The 19,624-nt window shown below is 33.5% G+C and overlaps 1 protein-coding gene and 1 long non-coding RNA gene across 2 annotated transcripts in view; both read left to right on the top strand.

The window, feature by feature from the left end:
- The window catches only part of LOC123542407 (neurogenic locus notch homolog protein 2-like), a 56,652-nt gene extending 42,517 nt beyond the window's left edge, over positions 1 to 14,135 (top strand). The window contains exons 41-58 of the mRNA XM_053532044.1: positions 118 to 231; positions 779 to 892; positions 1,220 to 1,333; positions 1,757 to 1,870; positions 2,327 to 2,440; positions 3,111 to 3,224; positions 3,331 to 3,444; positions 4,081 to 4,194; positions 4,770 to 4,883; positions 5,945 to 6,058; positions 6,804 to 6,917; positions 7,149 to 7,262; positions 7,982 to 8,112; positions 8,564 to 8,628; positions 9,404 to 9,567; positions 10,728 to 10,842; positions 11,407 to 11,423; positions 14,044 to 14,135. Coding sequence (XP_053388019.1) covers positions 118 to 231; positions 779 to 892; positions 1,220 to 1,333; positions 1,757 to 1,870; positions 2,327 to 2,440; positions 3,111 to 3,224; positions 3,331 to 3,444; positions 4,081 to 4,194; positions 4,770 to 4,883; positions 5,945 to 6,058; positions 6,804 to 6,917; positions 7,149 to 7,262; positions 7,982 to 8,112; positions 8,564 to 8,628; positions 9,404 to 9,567; positions 10,728 to 10,842; positions 11,407 to 11,423; positions 14,044 to 14,135 — 1,952 coding nt within the window. The remainder of the gene's footprint in view (positions 1 to 117; positions 232 to 778; positions 893 to 1,219; positions 1,334 to 1,756; positions 1,871 to 2,326; positions 2,441 to 3,110; positions 3,225 to 3,330; positions 3,445 to 4,080; positions 4,195 to 4,769; positions 4,884 to 5,944; positions 6,059 to 6,803; positions 6,918 to 7,148; positions 7,263 to 7,981; positions 8,113 to 8,563; positions 8,629 to 9,403; positions 9,568 to 10,727; positions 10,843 to 11,406; positions 11,424 to 14,043) is intronic.
- Positions 14,136 to 14,446: 311 nt separating this feature from the next.
- On the top strand, positions 14,447 to 17,736 carry LOC128551225 (uncharacterized). Its single transcript, XR_008368722.1, has 3 exons — positions 14,447 to 14,664; positions 14,834 to 14,890; positions 16,114 to 17,736. It is a non-coding gene; the product is annotated as an uncharacterized LOC128551225 (long non-coding RNA).
- The last annotated feature ends 1,888 nt before the right edge of the window (positions 17,737 to 19,624 follow it).

Genomic DNA, 19,624 nt, shown 5'->3' with positions numbered 1-19,624 from the left:
CTGTGAAACGGGTAATAATACAACAAAAGAGTTTCGAAATGACATATGTAAAAAGCATAATTGTTCAAATAGTAGAGATCTCAACAAAGATTCAAAGGTGCATTCCATCTATTTCAGAGATAAATGAGTGCCTGTCAAATCCATGTCAAAATGGAGGTAATTGCAAGAATGAAGAAAATAGATACAATTGTACATGTGCAGAAGGTTATGAAGGATCTAACTGTGAAACAGGTAATAATACAACAACAGAGTTTAGAAATGACATATCTAAAGAGCATAATTGTTCAAGTAGTAGAGCTCTCAACAAAGATACAAAGCTGCATTCCTTCTATTTCAGAGATAAATGAGTGCTTGTCAAATCCATGTCAGAATGGAGGAACTTGCAAAGACGAAATAAAATAGATACAATTGTACATGTGCAGGAGGTTTTGAAGGATCTAACTGTGAAACAGGTAATAATGCAACAAGAGAGTTTCGAAATGACATATCTTAAGAGCATAGTTGTTCAAATAGTAGAGCTCTCAACAAAGATATAAAGCTGCTTTCCTTCTGTGTCAGAGATAAATGAGTGCCTGTCAAATCTATGTCGGAATGGAGGTACTTGCAAGGATGAAATAAATAGATACAATTGTACATGTGCAGGAGGTTATGAAGGATCTAACTGTGAAACAGGTAATTATGCGACAAGAGAGTTTCGAAATGACATATCTAAAAGGCATAATTGTTCAAATAGTAGAGCTCTCAACAAAGATACAAAGCTGCATTCCTTCTATTTCAGAGATAAATGAGTGCCTGTCAAATCCATGTCAGAATGGAGGAACATGCAAAGACGAAGTAAATAGATACAACTGTACATGTGCAGGAGGTTTTGAAGGATCTGACTGTGAAACAGGTAATAATGCAACAAGAGAGTTTCGAAATGACATATCTAAAGAGCATAATTGTTCAAATATTAGAGCTCTCAACAAAGATATAAAGCTGCATTCCTTCTGTTTCAGAGATAATTGAGTGCCTGTCAAATCTATGTCGGAATTGAGGTACTTGCAAGGATGAAATAAATAGATACAATTGTACATGTGTAGGAGGTTATGAAGGAATCTAACTGTGAAACAGTTAATTATGCGACAAGAGAGTTTCGAAATGACGTATCTAAAAAGCATAATTGTTCAAATAGTAGAGCTCTCAACAAAGATATAAAGCTGCATTTCTTTTATTTCAGAGATAAACGAGTGCCTGTCAAATCCATGTCAAAATGGTGGTACTTGCAGGGATGAAGTTAATAGATACAATTGTACATGTGCAGGAGGTTTTGAAGGATCTAATTGTGAAACAGGTAATAATGCAACAAGAGTGTTTCGAAATGACATATCTAAAGAACATAATTGTTCAAATGTTAGAGCTCTCAACAAAGATATAAAGCTGCATTCCTTCTGTTTCAGAAATAAATGAGTGCCTGTCAAATCCATGTCAGAATGGAGGTACTTGCAAGGATGAAATAAATAGATACAATTGTACATGTGCAGGAAGTTTTGAAGGATCTAATTGCGACACATTCAAACTTGCTTTTTTTCAAGTTTTCGAAATGAAAAATAGATAGGTTACTTTAAATTTGGAAACCAAACATGACTGAATCACTGAAATATATCTAAATTAATCAAGATAAGTCATTTAATTTAATCACTGTCATCTCTATAGACCACTTGTACAATTGTTCAAGTTGAACCAAGATAAAATAGCTACATACTATCTATTTCAGAGATAGATGAGTGTCTGTCAAACCCATGTCAGAATGGAGCTACTTGCACGAATGAAGTAAATGAATATAAATGTACATGTGCAGAAGGTTATGGAGGATCTAGTTGTGAGACAGGTGATAGTGTTATAAAAGTGTTTTGAAATTGAAACTATTCTCCTAGTCCTCCAGTTTGTGATCGTTATAGAATTGGCCCTGTATTGTTTCAATACCCTAAATTGTTTTAGTTGATAGTTTACAAAAAGGATTAGCGACTCGTTGACTCCTTTACCCAGTTTGCTTTTCTTTAGATACCTATGTATGTCAATCAAGTCAGTGTGGGGCTAATTGAAAGGATGAAGTCAATGGATATAAATGTATATGTGCAGATCGATAAGAAGAAACAAATTGTGAAACATTTAATGCTTGTCAGAAACAGTCTTGAATTGAGATTAAAAACTAACCGTACTTCTAAATAAATATAAGTCAAGAAAACTAGTCAATGACCTGACTATAGAATACACGTTAAAACATAATCGTTTAAATGTAAATGAAAATGAACAAAGATATATAACTACTTGAAATGCATTTCAGAAATAGACGAGTGCCTCTCAAACCCATGTCAGAATGGAGCTACTTGCACGGATGAAGTTAACAGATACAATTGCACATGTGCAAAAGGTTATGAGGGATCCAATTGTGAGACAGGTAATGATGTTGTGAAATGTTAAATTATCGAATAAAGTGCGAAATTGGATCAGGTATACTCTGCAAAAGAAAAACTGGAACTATACTTAAATTTTCACAACTGCTATTATTTATTCAGCACATTAGCACTTTAAAGACCATTTCAGTACACGACAGAAATAGAATTAAGGATAAGATTTTCAATTTATGTTTACCTTACATGCAAATGCCTCAAATCCAGAAAATAGATTGGTAAGTAATCAAGTTAATAATTTAAATCAATTCTAACTTTGATAAATTATTGCAATAATACGGCATTGTAAAATCAGTACGACTGGTTAATATAAATTATATTTTTACCATTATACTATTCTTTAGATAAGAACGAGTGTCAATTAAGCCCATGCCAAAATGAAGCTAATTGCACGGATGAAGTCAGTGGATATAAATGTGTACGTGTAGTTGGCTACGAAGGCAAAAACTGTGAAACACGTATACCGCTTTGAATAGAATTACGCTGATTCGATATATGGCACGTGTGAAAACGATTTAACAAGATTAGAATACTTTCAATTCATAGATAAGTTTTAAAACTTAATCAGTGCCATCATTAAAGAATACTTGTTTAAACATAAGTGTTCAAAAAATATAATTCAATAAAAGATATACATCTACTTTCCTTTTGTTTCAGAAATAAATGAGTGCCTGTCAAATCCATGTCAGAATGGAGGTACTTGCAAAGACGAAGTAAATAGGTACAATTGTACATGTGCAGGAGGTTTCGAAGGATCTAATTGTGAAACAGGTAATAATGCAACAAGAGTGTTTCGAAATGACATATCTAAAGAGCATAATTGTTCAAACAGTAGAGCTCCCAACAAAGATATAAAGCTGCTTTCCTTCTATTTCAGAGACAAATGAGTGCCTGTCAAATCCATGTCAGAATGGAGGAACTTGCAAAGACGAAGCAAATAGATACAATTGTACATGTGCAGGAGGTTTTGAAGGATCTAATTGTGAAACAGGTAATAATGCAACAAGAGTGTTTCGAAATGACATATCTAAAGAACATAATTGTTCAAACAGTAGAGCTCTCAACAAAGATATAAAGCTGCATTCCTTCTGTTTCAGAAATAAATGAGTGCCTGTCAAATCCATGTCAGAATGGAGGTACTTGCAAGGATGAAATAAATAGATATATTGTACATGTGCAGGAAGTTTTGAAGGATCTAATTGTGAAACATTCAAACTTGCTTTTTTCAAGTTTTCGAAATGAAAAAGTTTACGTTAAATTTGGAAACCAAACATTACTGAATCACTACAATATATCGACTGGTTGATGATAGTCATACCTTTACCATATAAACATCTCGTTAGATACAGATGAATGTCAATCAAGTCCGTGCCAAAATGGAGCTAATTGTACAGATAAATGTATATTAGTGGCTTGCTACGAAGGCAGTAAATCAGAAATAGGTTATACGGCTTTTATTACCAGTCCGCGAGTTGAATATATAGCAAGTTTAGTTATGTGTAACATGATTATATCTAGTAATAAATCAAAGATAAGTCATTAAATTTTATCACTGCCATCTCTATAGAACACTTGTACAATTGTTCAAATTGAACAAAGATAAATAGCTACTTATTATCTATTTCAGAGATAGATGAGTGTCTGTCAAACCCATGTCAGAATGGAGCTACTTGCACGAATGAAGTAAATGAATATAAATGTACATGTGCAGAAGGTTATGAAGGATCTAGTTGCGAGACAGGTAATAATGTTGTAAAAGTGTTTTGAAATTGAAACTATACTCCTGGTCCTCTAGTTTTTGATCGTTATAGAATTGGCCCTGTTTTCCATCTAAAGCTTGGCTAGATCATGTAAATACAGCTTTTAAAAACGAAACAATTTCAATTGAAATTAGAGAAGATACTGCGAAATTAATCTTGTAGGCTCTGAAAGATACATTTCAGAAGCTTGCTTATAGGCATTGTACTATTGCTGAAACCTATGGGTACCATATATCTTTACCTTTATTTATTCAATACTTAAGCATTTGAAATGCCGTTTCAATAAACAACACGTGTGTGTCGAACCATAATAATGTTTTCTTTTAAGTTTGGTTTACGTGGATATATATCTGACGTCTTGGTACCAAATGATTATATTGATGATCTTCTTATGCGAAGTATATCGTCAATCCAATCCATGTATGGGGCTAGTTACACCAATAAAGACAATAGATATGCCTGTAGATGCCCATGAGACTATGAAAAAACTTAAATATAACTGTTTCTCTGACGAGGGCGTTGATCAAACAATTGTTATAAATTTCATCTATTTCAGAGATAGATGAGTGTCTGTCAAACCCATGTCAGAATGGTGCTACTTGCACGGATGAAGTTAATAGATACAAATGCACCTGTGCTGTGGGTTATGAAGGATCTAGTTGTGAGACTGGTAACAATAGCTTTTATAGACTCTAAGTTTGTGAAAGCTTTTATTTCAAATAAGATACAAGATACACAGACTGTGTTTAAAAGAAACAACTTCATTGAAGTCTTTAAGGATGTAGAGTGTGAAATTAGTATTAGTAACACTGAAAGTCCTAAAGAGGAAACATTTTCAGACTAATTTACGATACAATTTGTAATGATTATTAAAATTGCTTGCTTACGCCTAAGAGCAGTATCATTATATGTCTCCTTTTATCTAAACTTTAAGCATTTAAATACCATATCAATCTATAACTGAGATGTAGTCAGTTGTTCCATGTTTTCAATGCAACATTTTCGTTTTTGTCGTGTTGAGCGACCTGTGAAGTTTCCACTTTTTCTATTTTATTATCACAGCAGCGTTGTTTGTGCCGTGTGGCGGCCGTAAAATGTCTCCCCGTTCATTCAGTCAGGGCTGTTATATTTCGATCTTCTCGGAACGTTCAGCACGACTTTTATGTCGTGATAATGGTACTGTTTAGTGTCTCAGCATGAACATTTCAGCCTGGGTGGTTCCAATACTCCCGCTTTCATAGCCTTGGGCATTGTATAATCACCCCTTGGATATGGTGCCTGCTTTTTAATTTTGTCTTTTGACATTTCCTATGATATGCAGGCCCCATAACCTCAGATCCACTTTCTAAATTCCAGTTTGTTTAGTTCTGCCCATTGGTTTTTCGTTTGGGGCTAACCCATTACTTTATCTGGGGACCAAACGCCGCTTTTTTCATGGAATTACCCGTTTGAATACATCTGCGGATGTCTCTTAATTGCTTTTTGTACCTTTAGCATCTGTAAATGTTGAGTTCTGCTCAACCCGGGGCTAGAGGGCGTGGACTGTAGCATACATTTCCACTACCGTCCATGAACAGGCTCAAACAAACCGAGCCTGCAACATTTTCGTTTATGTCGTGTTGAGCGACCTGTGAAATTTCCAGTGTTTCTATTTTATGTATATTAACTTTACATTAAAAATTTGTAATAAAAATATTTGAAAGATATTGATTGGAGATAATTTTTATACAGAGACTAATGAGTGCCAATCCAGTCCGTGTCAGAATGGAGCTACTTGCACTGACGGAGAAAATAGCTATACATGCACATGTGCTGGGGGTTATGAAGGACCCAACTGTGAAACAGGTAATTTTATTCTAAAAGGGTTATATATATACTGAAACTTGGTATTGTTCGACCACGTGTTTTAAGCCGTGACGGAATGATACACTTTTTTCAATTAGGTTATATCGATATTCGGTCCATACTTGGCTGAAAAAGTTAATGTGTATGTTTTGTTTATCCCGAACTTGATTATATCGTTGGCGCAATTGGTAGGGCGTAATGATTACAAATCGTGAGGTGCGAGTTCAAGCCAAGATTACGGCCGTATTTTTCTCTAGCATACATTATTTTTATTTCATTTTAGTCAAGAATCTTAAAAGACTCTTTTTAAAAACCATTTTAAAAATATTTTGATAAAAATGTTTGACCTATTTTTGTTTTTAATGCTTTACTGTGTATTACATACATGTGCCTACCCTTTTTTGGCGAATCAACTGTCCTGCATAAATTAGTCACGGCTCATAAAACATTGGTCGACCTATATATCTAATTTCAAGGGAAAGAGCACATTACTTGAAGATAACCAATATTCGACCTAAACATGATAATATTGGGTGCAGAAGATTTTAGAACTGAAAAGGAATGTTGGGATAAGCAAGTTGAAGGAACAGAGTCCTACTGTATACTATATTGTGTAACATTTGACAGGCTATTATCCACGTAAGCAGATACTCGTTAAGATATATCAAATTTTAGTTTTGCAGCCATCTGAACAACAGAAATATCGAAAAGTAAACTTTTCATTTACATATTTTACTATTTTTAGATATAGACGAGTGTCAATCCAGTCCCTGTGAAAATGGAGCTAACTGTACGGATGAAGTCAATGGATATAAATGTATATGTGCAGATGGTTATGAAGGCAACAACTGTGACATAGGTAAAACTGCTTTCACTTTTAAATTATTACAGTAAGTTACAACCCGTGAGTGGTCCGATAGATTGTTATTAGAGTTATAATCTTTCAAAGTAATACCTACTTCTAAATTGAATATCAGTCATCATTACTCACCAATGACAAAAATATAGAATGCACATAAAAAAAAAATTTCTAATTAAAGAAACTATGCAAAACTAGGCAAAACTATCATGTTCGTTCATTCATTTCCAGAGACAGATGAGTGTCTGTCAAATCCATGTCAGAATGGAGCTAGTTGTTCAGATGCAATCAATGGATATACATGTACTTGTGGTGGAGGTTATGAAGGCTCTAACTGTGAAACAGGTAATGATATTTTGAAAGGTTCTTGACGTAGAATATAAAGATTTTCATTGCACATAAACTCCGGGAAATTCAAGACGACATTAGCAAGGCAATATCAAAATAGGATGTACGGTTTTGTTTAGTATCTGTAAAGTGTTTGATTAAGGTAGTATTTGTTACATATTGATACAAATAATTGAAATGTCACTGTTTTGCCTTAATTTGAATCTTAGAATGTGTCTAAAACGTCTGCCTCATGACATAAAAATAGGTATGAAAATTACGGTAGTAGGTGCTATGAATCAGACCTAAATGTAGACTAAATGGTCATGCCTCCAGATCAGTAACAAACTTTCTACACATTGAACACATATTATAGCAGATAGAAGTTATAAAAAGATATATCAATATTGCTGATATTTCTATGTGGATGATAAGAGCTAAAGTCTTTGTATTTCATGTCCAGTTTCAACAATGTGAATAACACTTTCGAGTTATTTTTATATATTCTATTGACCAAATGGGTTTTATGTAGATAAAATGTCCTTAAAACAAAAAAATCCTCTTTCTTTTTCAATTACAAACTGAAGAAGGTTTTTATAAGTTTCGAAAACAATTGCGTAAAACTTGAAGTGAGTAGCTTTAATATTGAAGGAAAGTTTGACATCCGTTTGACGACAAAAAATGTCAAAATGTGTCTGCGATAGACCCTCCACTAGGCATTACTATTTCTTTTGAAGCAATTACTACGACAACTACACAGACGCATACTGTATCAACAAAACGTTTACCAATGCGTGTAGTATTCCCAATAGATGCGACAGACATAAATCTTTCAGATTTAGAATTAAAGCAAGAAATTAAACAGCAGGTAACATATTCCCTTACAATATATTGTATACATATGGTACATAGTCTTGCTTTGTGGAGCTGTTACGCCATATTTTCAGTTATGTATGGTTGTAGTATGAACTACATTTGCTCCTGGATCCAGAAATAGCATATTCGTACCGAGCAAATGACAAATATTCGAGTGAAGTCAAACATTTATGTCGTGGAATGTTTCGCATCCGTAAAGTCGAACTCTAATCTCCTCAGTAATATAATTAAGAAATGTTTTGTTCTTTTCGTCCTTTACGTTATTGTAATTATTAAAACTTTTGGAAGTACATATTCTTAATGAATCTTACTATTACAGAAACGTCTTTAGAACTAACAACATTGCAAGTGTGTCCTTTTCAACACTGAATACACTTCAGTTTATGATAAAAGTATTTCATTTTCAGATTATTGTTTTAAAGGCATATATATGTCCGTTTCAGATTGTGGCATTCTACATAAATCTGGTCGGAGAGACGTTCAAACGAGTGTCTAATGTAACTATCAGGTAAACTCAGTTATAAGCATTTATAATTCATGTCATTCATATTTATAATTCTTAATTCAAGCCAGGTTTAGCTGCGTTATTTAGGATTTTGTAAATGCATCAAAAGTTTTCCTGACAATTATATATCTTAAGTAATGGAATAAATCTAAGTCTAACACGACTCGATTTATTTTCCTATCAATCAAAGAAGACTGAAACTGTTGTTGTTATAATGCAATAAATCACAGTTCATGCGTCACAATTACATCGTCACACACAGGCAAGTATTTGGTGGATGGTGTCAAGGATGTGGATCATTTTAGAATTGAAAGAATATGTATCTTAAACTGTATTTTTCTCTTTCGTATAGATGATATAGCTGTTTCGCATCCGAATTCTTAACAGTAATTTTATTCAACGGCATATCACTATTTGGGATCTACTTTTTCTTAAATATTACTGTAGATTAGGAAGTATTCGCGAATGCCTCATTCGAAAAGAGAACTAGTAACCAACTTGAGGTCAAAACGCTAGTGAGTATTAAGCGCTATATTTCAAAGTATTCAAAATTACGATGCATGATTAGAAAATCGCGAAATAACCTAGTGACAGTTCAAATGCAGTTTCCAGAATGAATGTTTTTTACTCCGGCTATGCTACATTTCAAAAATGATATTGATCTGTTTTTAGTATTGCACGACTAACCATTTTTTATGAACAACAACAAGTTGATCAAGGCGTGCATGGATTTCACGCTCAACGCAAGTCTTAACTGGATATGTATTTCTACTTTAAGCATTGGCAGCTTGGTCGTAGATTTTGTGGCTGAATATGAGGACAGCGAACAGACATCCAGTGATTTTACTAACGCTAATGTTGATCTTGTCAGTGGTGACAAGACAATGGAATTGCTTAACAGATCCGTGTCGGCAACATCTATTACAATAGACCAAATGACTGGTAATTATTACATAAATTGCGCCCATTGAGATAAAACGAATCTATCATTTGTTTTAGGTAAGAAACTCCCAACCTAGGTTAAATGAGAATCAAGAATGGGATTTCCATATTACAACAACCGTCATTGCTTTTTATTCGTTTCACATTTTAAGCCATTCTTTATCTAATGAATTATCAGTGGAAACTACATCGTTACAATGACGTCATATAACAATTACGTAATCACGTGTAAAAGCGTAAAATAGATTCAGTGAACTGGCGTATAAATAGGGCATAAATAACGCTGACAGACTATAAAATACAAATATATCCAGAATTATTGTAGTGTAAAACATTTTTCAGCGGCATTTATTATATAAAAAAAATTATAACAAATGATAATAGGTAAGGGTAGATTTCTCGGAAGAACAGAGCACCAAGAACACAGCCCTAGCCACGCATTTACATAGTAGGCCCACAACAAAAAGAAGCTGTAATGGAAAAATATTTCAAACGTGTTGCTTCAAACATCCAAGTACAAATTAATATAAGCTAAAATTGATAAAGGGGAAGGAATTGGTAAGGGGCGAAATGGGGTCGGGGGTGGGGGAGGAATCCGAAGGGGAAAGTTGAACAAGGAAGAATATACAAGGGAATGCCATGTTCTTTAAAAACAGTCGCACTACAACGTAAACCACAATAGCGCAGACACTCATGTACCAAAGATAAACACACAACGACGATCAACAGAATAACAGAAAAAAAAGAACAAGCAACACATAAGAAAACAGTAGGACACCGTTATAGACTCACAAGCTTACAAACGCACTCACACAAGTAGGAAAAAACAATCAAGTACCGTCTTGGGATACAGCTGCCAAAGCAAAAAGGAGCCACGAAAACTTACTAAAAGTAAAGGGGGAGGGGATGCAAAAAGTAGCGTAAATGCAAGGGAAAGGAGAGGGCAAAAGGGGGGAGTGGGGCGGAGGAAAAAACGCTTACAACAAACAAGAAAACATACGCAACACACAATACAAGACAGACAAAACAACCTGTTGAAAATAGGGGCACCGCCTTGGAACGGTCAGTAACCTAAATAAAGGAAACTTGGGGTTTAAACGCGTTCAAATCATGACACTGTTAAATAAGTTATTTTTTTTAAATTAATGTTTTGTTTACAGTCACTGCAGAAAGTGTGAAAAGCGATAATGTAATTTGTGAAGTATTTCTTACAATTAATGGAGATTGTCTTGATAATCAGCACTGTTCTCTGACGTCCAGGAGAGCCAGATGTGTGTAAGTATACCAACTTGATAAGAGTTGTAGTGTTTTGTCAATAATGAAATAGAGCGCCAAATTATTTGTGTGTTGGCTTATATCTTATCACTAATTTACGTGTTACGATTTCAAAATGTGTTGAAAAACGCCTACCGTTTCACTGAACAGTGAATATAACTACTATACCACTTTTGACTACAAATTGTGACAGTTTAAGTATAAAAGTTGATTCAATAAATGTCAATAATACTGACTTGACCTCCTGTAAACTATATTTTGAAAGTATTTCGAATGTACAGGAAACGAGTTAACAGCCCAAACATGAATATTTACGAACCTGCAAATTAAAATGGCTTCGAATTCTACAAATCCCATAGAATTTTGACGTCATGATGTTACGCTGGTACAGTAGCTTTAATTTGTTACAACAATCAAAACGAAATGAAATCAAGAGAAAATGTGTTTATTATACATCGAAAAATAACAAAATGTTGCATTAAAAATAAAATTACATCTAGTGTAAACACACTGAAAGAAGTTTCGAGCTTACATTTACACAGATTATTTTTTTCTTCTTTTCAGGGAGGACGATCCAAAATGTAAGGTTTTGAAACATATTTCAACAGAATCAAGCGTTCACAATTTCCGTGATTTGTAGAGTTAAATAGATTTGAATGTTTATAAACTTGATCAATTTTATCATTAAAAGCTATATTTAGATAAAAATATCGTTAAATGTAGAACTGTAAGAAACGTCATATTTGTGCATTTTCTTTACCTTTTATTAGATCTATTTTAACAGACGGTCATTTTGTTGAGTTTCTGTATATTCGAATATTCAATATAACATAAAGATGCAATATAATTATAAGTAAGGCATATGAAATTAAAAGAGAGTTTGAGATTTCAACCTTCGCCTTCCCCTTCAATGTCTCTTGCGAAGTTAACGTATGAAGTTGAAGTTCGATTAAAATTCATTGAGATTTCAAACTTTAGAATGAACCTTACTTCTTTTAATCCGCCCATTCAATTTATCTGTAATTATGATCGTTTTTTTTCTCGTGCATTTTGATATCAATTGTCCGAAAGTGCAGGACTTTTACAAGAGGTTATAGAAATGAAAATTAAATAAAAACATTTCAATTAACATAATCATCGCATGGATATTAGTGCGATTACAAAAAATAAAAAAAAAACAAATAAAAAAAACAAAACATTTTATATAAAATGATGTCAGTATACAATGCATGATTGTAAATCATACATGAGAGGAAATAAAAATGATAATTATATCAACGTATTCTATTGTTGATGGTGTTCTTGAAAGATATTACAGTTAATATTTTTTAAACAAAAACATGAGACATCAACTACAACAAATGCATTTCTCGATATACTTTGAAGTTAAATATATGAGATAAAGCAAACACAAAAGGCTGTTGACTAGTATTTCATAGTTTTTCTTAAAGTTTTTTTTTTACTTTGAATTGGTACTTTCTACATCGAATTCCTTAAAAGACGCGTTTTACTTGTAGACTGTTCCTGTTGAAAATCTAACCTTTTAAAAGATATGTTGATAACATGAGCCAATATACACAATTTATGAATACATTTAACAAGCTATTTGAAACAAATGTAAGATACTCTCGTGATATCATATGTTTTGGCATCATGACACTCAGTTTGACTCTGTATAATGCCAAACCCTCAGACAGCACAAATTAATCGTGCCAAGCCACCATGTGTCTAGCGAAACAGTCAAGAACTGTTAGGTGGAGACGAAAATTGTCGCACAAAATAACATGTGGGCATGTACACGTATTTGTTTGAATATACTATTTCATAAGTAAAGCATGTGCAGATGAAGGAATTTTGGTTAGAGGGACACCAACTTTAAGAGGGGGTTAGTCACACGGAGTTTCAAGACCGATTTTCTTTGTAAAATATAAGAATCAAAGGGGGATTGACCCAAATGCCCCTCTCTGCCATGTTCTGGCTCCGTGCATGTAAAAAATGGAGTTATCCCATACGGCTAACTGGAAACCTCTCGCATCATAATATCATAGATCTAAAATTGTCTGATACTTCAAAAAAAAAAAAAATCCGTCTTACTAGTACCAGTTTATGTTTATAATCAAAACGCAATTGTCTTATCAAGTGTCCGGCAGAAACGGATTGATTCTTTTTGGAAGTTAAAATAAAATGTTCCACCAAATGATAATCGCGCGTTATCACTCATTTTTCAAGTAAAATGACTGTCATGCCATGTGCCTCCATCCAGATTTCAGTGTTTGATGCCATGTATGTGGACAGAGTAGATTTACAAAGACTGAAGTTTTGGCTTTCGTGATATCACATCTTCGGACGTTCAAAACTTCACTTCTTACGACAAAAAGGCCCATCTGGTATAATCAATACCGCCTGAGGACACAAATATGCCGTAGAAGTTAAAATTTGAACAAAATATCAAAGTTTCTCAAAATCAGTTGATAATTTCATACTTCCAGGTTCAATTCAATGTATTTAGTTAAAATCATAAGCCAAACAAAACTTCAATATTCTTATAATTATTGATAGTGTTTCGCATCAAATTTAGTCCAATTATACATATGGATAATCGAATAACTTTATAAGCAGAAATCCTGAAACTAAGCTTTTAATTTCACATAGTAATAAAACGAAGTCTTAGGCTTACTTGAAATTACATGGAAAACTTTAGTAGCAACGTCTGATATAAATAAAATACACGCATATTGGTGACGTTTTACCCCAAATATATATGAGAGACGTTGAAGGGGAAGGCGAAGGTTGAAATCTCAAACTCTCTACTATCAGAAAATTACTTGAGGTATAATATACGCAAAACGAGGATTTTCAAAAATATTTTCCGAAAAAGAAAATACAGAAAACTTCAAGTTTTATCTTAATACACGTTATTATATTTGCTGTTTGATATGATATAATTAACTCCAGATAATATAACCGTTCTTTGGTACAAACATAATACTGCGTTGATAAACCAAATAGAATAATTTAGTAATACTGTGAAACCAACCATGTTATTTCTGGAGTATAAAACCAATTGGTTTGGCCAATACAACTACTGCTTTGGGTATGAATTCTTGTATTTCAACTTGAAATGTTAAGTGAATAGAAACTTTTTCCGTCCCTTTTGCATACACGAGAATGAAATTATTTTACAATACATCCTATTTACAGTCGGACTCATTTTCGTCGTGCTAATGATACTGTGTGCTTTCGCCGCCTTCATCCTGCTAGCGTTCATCATTATTAAACTTATAAGTATTTAAAAGGCGGGCTTTTATGACCGAATACCTTTATTTTGTTTACAGTTCTCTTATATTTGTCTGATCTGCGCTTCTGCTTGTCAAATTTTCTTATCTTTCAAACCTATCTATCGACTTATGAAATTCGACACTTTGATTACACATATATCTAAATTAGACAATGAAGTTTGTACTTTTAGATTGACCGCTTACTTTGTAGGCAAGACTTGTTGTAAATATATGTTATTCTAATATGGAACTACACTCTTCTGCATTTGCTTCATGATTTCACACAAAGTTTATGAAAACATGCACGACTTTTTCGCACAAAGCTCTGGATCAGAAAGCGTTTGGCCTTACAGAAACAGCATTCCTGCCTACAGTAAAACATGGGGCATACAGAATAAGAATTTCGGCTATCTGTCGTATCCGGGGGAAATCTACTCCGAATCCCAGCGTCGGACATACTCTAAACAGAAAAGCAACAGTCGAGAAAGAAGTTTTAGGCTAGGCAGGCATGACATGGTTTGCAGGACGGATTCATACAGACAAGGTGAACTAGAATGACATATCAGAGTAAACAAATAACGTCTTATTATAAACAATACCTCTGTTTGAAGACAGTAATGTATTTAAGTCTCTTAAAATATTGATTAATATTTTAATGATATGTACACATTTGATTCAGATTTATAAACATTTTCATGTGTATTTTATTACAGCCCATGAGATCGAGGCTTAAAAATATGTGCCGTTGAACAATAGACTTTTCCGAACTGGTATGAATATTCATATTAATATTTTATGTACGTTTATGTAGAAGAAAGGGTCAAATTCCGTTTGATAGAAATTCCATACATTTAACAAGAAGGAAAAAAATGTTTCAGATCATTTTGCAGAACATGCTCTACATTTTTATTTGATCGAAATGTTACACAGATGGTTATATTTTGATGAGTTTGTGTCCTTGGAACCTAGGAATGAGGTTGCGTCCTTGGAACAAGCTGTGTCATCGGAACAAGGCTTTTTCCTTAGAAAGAGGCTATGGCTTTGGAAATAGTTTATGTCCTTGGAACAAACCTGTGTCCTAGGAAAGAGGTTGTGTCTTTGGAACAAACCTGTGTCCTAGGAAAGAGGTTGTGTCCTAGGACCAAGCTGTGTCCTAGGAAAGAGGTTGTGTCTTTGGAACAAGCAGTGTCCTAGGAAAGAGGTTGTGTCCTTGGAACAAGCTGTGTCCTAGGAAAGAGGTTGTATCTTTGGAACAAGCTGTGTCCTAGGAAAGAGGTTGTGTCCTTGGAACAAGCCTGTGTCCTAGGAAAGAGGTTGTGTCCTTGGAACAAGCCTGTGTCCTAGGAAAGAGGTCGTGTCTTTAGAATGAGGCTGTGTCCTAGGAAAGAGGTTGTGTCTTTGGAACAAGCTGTGTCCTAGGAATGAGGTTGTGTCCTTGGAACAAGCCTGTGTCCTAGGAAAGAGGTTGTGTCCTTGGAACAAGCCTGTGTCCTAGGAAAGAGGTTGTGTCCTTGGAACAAGCCTGTGTCCTAGGAAAGAGGTTGTGTCATTGGAACAAGCCTGTGTCCTAGGAAAGAGGTTGTGTCCTTGGAACAAGCCTGTGTCCTAGGAAAGAGGTCGTGTCTTTAGAATGAGGCTGTGACTTTGGAAATAGTTTTTGTTCTTTGAACAAGTTGTGTTCTTGGAATGAGGCTGTGGTCTGGAATGAGACTGTTGCCTGTGGATGAGAATTTGCCCTTGGAACAAGGCTGTGTGTTATTGGATCTTTGCAGTTGTTTTTTTCCGATTCGTTTCAAGTCATCATAAGCATTTTCTAACCTAGCCACTACATTATCAAATTTTCCCGACTTCATTTCATGACTTTATATACATGCTTTGTTGTTAGATATGTAATGCCGGCAATGGCTTTAGAAATAAGTTCTATACTATTGTATGGTTAAGATAGATTGATACTTATACCGTAATAAAATAGTTGCTTTTATTTGTTTTGCAGCCGATGACTATTTATGAGGAATTCCTGATGTGAAATGAGGAAGAAGAAGAAGAACACTGTTTTAACTTTTGTGAAAAAGTAGTTCTAACGTAAACATAATCACGAATAATTTCATAAACATAGACATACTTTTATATACATTTGCTTACACGTTATTATACTGTATTGTATTGTATCTGCCATTTTATAAAATTTTGCGACGATTTTTATGGGAAATCTTGAACTTGTATGATTTTTTAAGCAGAAATTTTTATAACGGAGAAATCGTCAGAAATCTTTAAAAAGTGAATCAATATTGAGAACAGTCACGGACAGTGAAAGCGTGTGCACATTTAACAGTTTCATGTTTTGCCACTAACCGTTATATAGTATCGCACCACTACGTTCCATTTTTTGGTTAATTTTGTTCATATTGATTGTATATAGTATATTTTGTCTTTTGTGTGTGAACATCTCTGTATTATTATATACGTTAAACGTTGTCTATTTTTGTGTGAACATCTCTGTCTTATTATATACATTATACTTTGTCTTTTGTGTGAACATATCTGTCTTATTATGCAAGTTATACTTTGTCTATCTTTATGTGTACATCTCTTTCTTATAATGTACGTTATACTTTGTCTATTTTTGTGTAAACATCTCTGTCTTATAATGTACGTTATACTTTGTCTATTTTTGTGTGTACATATCTGTCTTATTATATACGTTATACTTTGTCTATTTTGCGTGTACATATCTGTCTTATTATATACGTCACACCTTGTCTATTTTTGTGTTTACATATCTGTCCTATTATATACTTTTCGTCTATTTTTGTTTGTACATATCTGTCTTATTATATACGCTAAACTTTATATTTTTGTGTAAAGATATCTTTCTTATACATATAAATATATACCTTTCGTTTGAGGTTCGTTTAAAAAGTGCTGCGTCATTTGAACGCTTCTGTTACGCTTTGATTTCTCTCCTGGCTCTATATGATCATTGAAAAAATTTATTTATCCCCTCTCTTCATAAATACAGAAAGAGGAAGGCAACTGACGCAATATGTTTTCAGGAAACAAGAATATGATAGTTAAATTGTTTTATTTAATGTAATGTCAAAAGGTTACTAAACTATAATGAGACTTTGTCGTCTCATTAACTTACTGCTTCAAACAGTGAGAATATCAAATAAAATTTCTACTCACACATATCTACATGACACTTGAACGCAAAATAATGTTAATTTAAACTAGATAGTGGATTTTGTGGAAAGTATGTTTCATTCAAGACAATGTTATAACATATTTGCACTCAATTTTCAAAATGCAAATAATTTACATATAAAATCAAATTCACTTTCACGCCCGAAAATCGAATATTGTGGCTGATATTTCGATTTTACATTGAACACACACAAATATCTTCAGGATATTTATCCTAAACGTTCTGAACCTCTATAAGCGCTGTAAGACAAAATCACAAAATAAAATCACATATCATTATTTTTATTTATTCCTAACGCTAGTCGTACTTTTTTGAAATGCAGACAATAAGGAAATATTGCTTTAAGCTTGCTTTTTTGTATAATGTATTTTAGAAGTGTAACAAATGTGTAAACAGATTTTGCTCTACTGGTATATCGTTTGTTTATCTTTTTCCATGTATTTACACGTTAACGACGCAAATAAGGCAATGTGACAGGTGTCAGAGTGTTTTGATAGTACACGGGAATACAAATTGGACCTTAATTAATCAATTCTAACCACAGAATGAACAGAAGCATTTGTTTGGCTTTGATATTGCTAAATGGTTCTTTCTATTTTGATAGCGATAGACGGTATCGTCTTATCGGTGAAAACTACCTATATATCACCATTCTTTTTTCATTATATGTCTTCCCTGTATAACAAAGTTGTATATAGTAAAACAGTCTAGTTATTTTACATGTAAAATGTATGACAACTGATGCACTGAGTACTAATGATCTTAAATCAGAACACCATAATATATGTGACCTGTCAAATGTCAAAAAATTAATTTTATTCAACTGTTTCAAGTCTGTTCAAGAAAGGCAATGAAATGTGTAATATTCAATATTCTTCTTGGTCCTGTCACTTGTCAAGGCGGAATTCTGCTAAAGCGGTACAATAAATGGTCATTGAATTAGATTTGATTTTAAAGGTGGATAATCAGATTTTGGCCATGTAACGGATTTGTTCGAAACTTTAGCATCTGATCATTTACACTCATTTATGTTCACTTAACACTTAATACAAATTAGATTTTCACTGGAAGTATTTTTAAAATTTCATTTTCCTATCCTGGTTGCCCAACCAAGATAGAATTATTTTATCATAAGTATAAATTTGATAAACATACTTTGCCTAAGGAAATGTATAAATATTAGACATATTGTAATATATTTGTAAAATATTTGCATTAAAAATTATGTATTTAGATGGAATTCATTAGAAACGCAAGTTTGAAAAATTATTATTACCTCCCTTTGCCTATCTTGGTTGCGCAACCAAGATAGATTGGAAATAAATGAATTCAAAAGCTACACACAGCTTTAAAACTTGCATTTTGGTTCAGATTGATCAATAGTTGATATGTCTATCAAATGCAAATGTAAAACTAGACATTGTATCGAAATAAAAAGAAATACCCAGCTTTGTATATACTTTCATATTAAAGGGGAGTAATTACAAAATTTTATAAAAATAATAAAATATACATTTCAAATAGGAATCTAACTCTATGTAATCAGTCTTTTTGTTCCTTAAATAATTCTCTACTAGAATATACAAAAAGTAAAAAATGTCATTAAATGTTGTTTAAATGTGATTGACCACCTTTAAGTAGATCATCCGAATTATGTTTAGGATGAGCTATTACTATGGATGGATTGTCCAGCGTCCAGGGTGCATTGTCCTCTGCAGTTCATCCTGCGTCAACATGTTTATTTTAAAAACCTTATATGAAACTACTAGTCAGAATTACAGTGCAACCTCTGTAGAGCAACACCCTTTGGGAGATACAAATATTGACTGTTATGTAGTGGTTGTTGTTCTGGAGAGGTAAATTTGATAGTATATTTCAGCTTAGGGAAATTTGATGATGTTGTTATAGAGAGGCATTTGCTTAAGAGAGGGCCACTCTGGAGTGGTGTTCTGTATACCAATTTAACCTAGCTTCTCAAGAACTGCTGCAGGGTCATCACTAAACTTGGGCTGTAGAATCCTTGCATATCCCGCTTTCTAGTTTGGTCAACAGTTTTGATAAACTCCTTTGAGACGGCTCGAGATCTATAAATAGAAATCTTTAAATGACTTCCTCTTGAAGTTGAAGGTCACCATAGATAAAATTAGAGAAAGCTTTAGGCAGATTTTTATCATAAGGTGTCCCATGGACATTCACCAAACTTCGTCTGTTGCATAATATACTTTTCTAAACTGTGTTCAGATTCTTCCGTTTGGCCCCTTTAACGGCTTAAACTTCGTTTAAACGATTCCTCTAATGA

Source organism: Mercenaria mercenaria, chromosome 19 (genome assembly GCF_021730395.1).
Source record: "Mercenaria mercenaria strain notata chromosome 19, MADL_Memer_1, whole genome shotgun sequence".
NCBI lineage: Eukaryota > Metazoa > Mollusca > Bivalvia > Venerida > Veneridae > Mercenaria > Mercenaria mercenaria.
The sequence above is the reverse complement of the archived record's forward strand: the minus strand, read 5'-3'. Positions and strand labels throughout refer to the sequence as shown.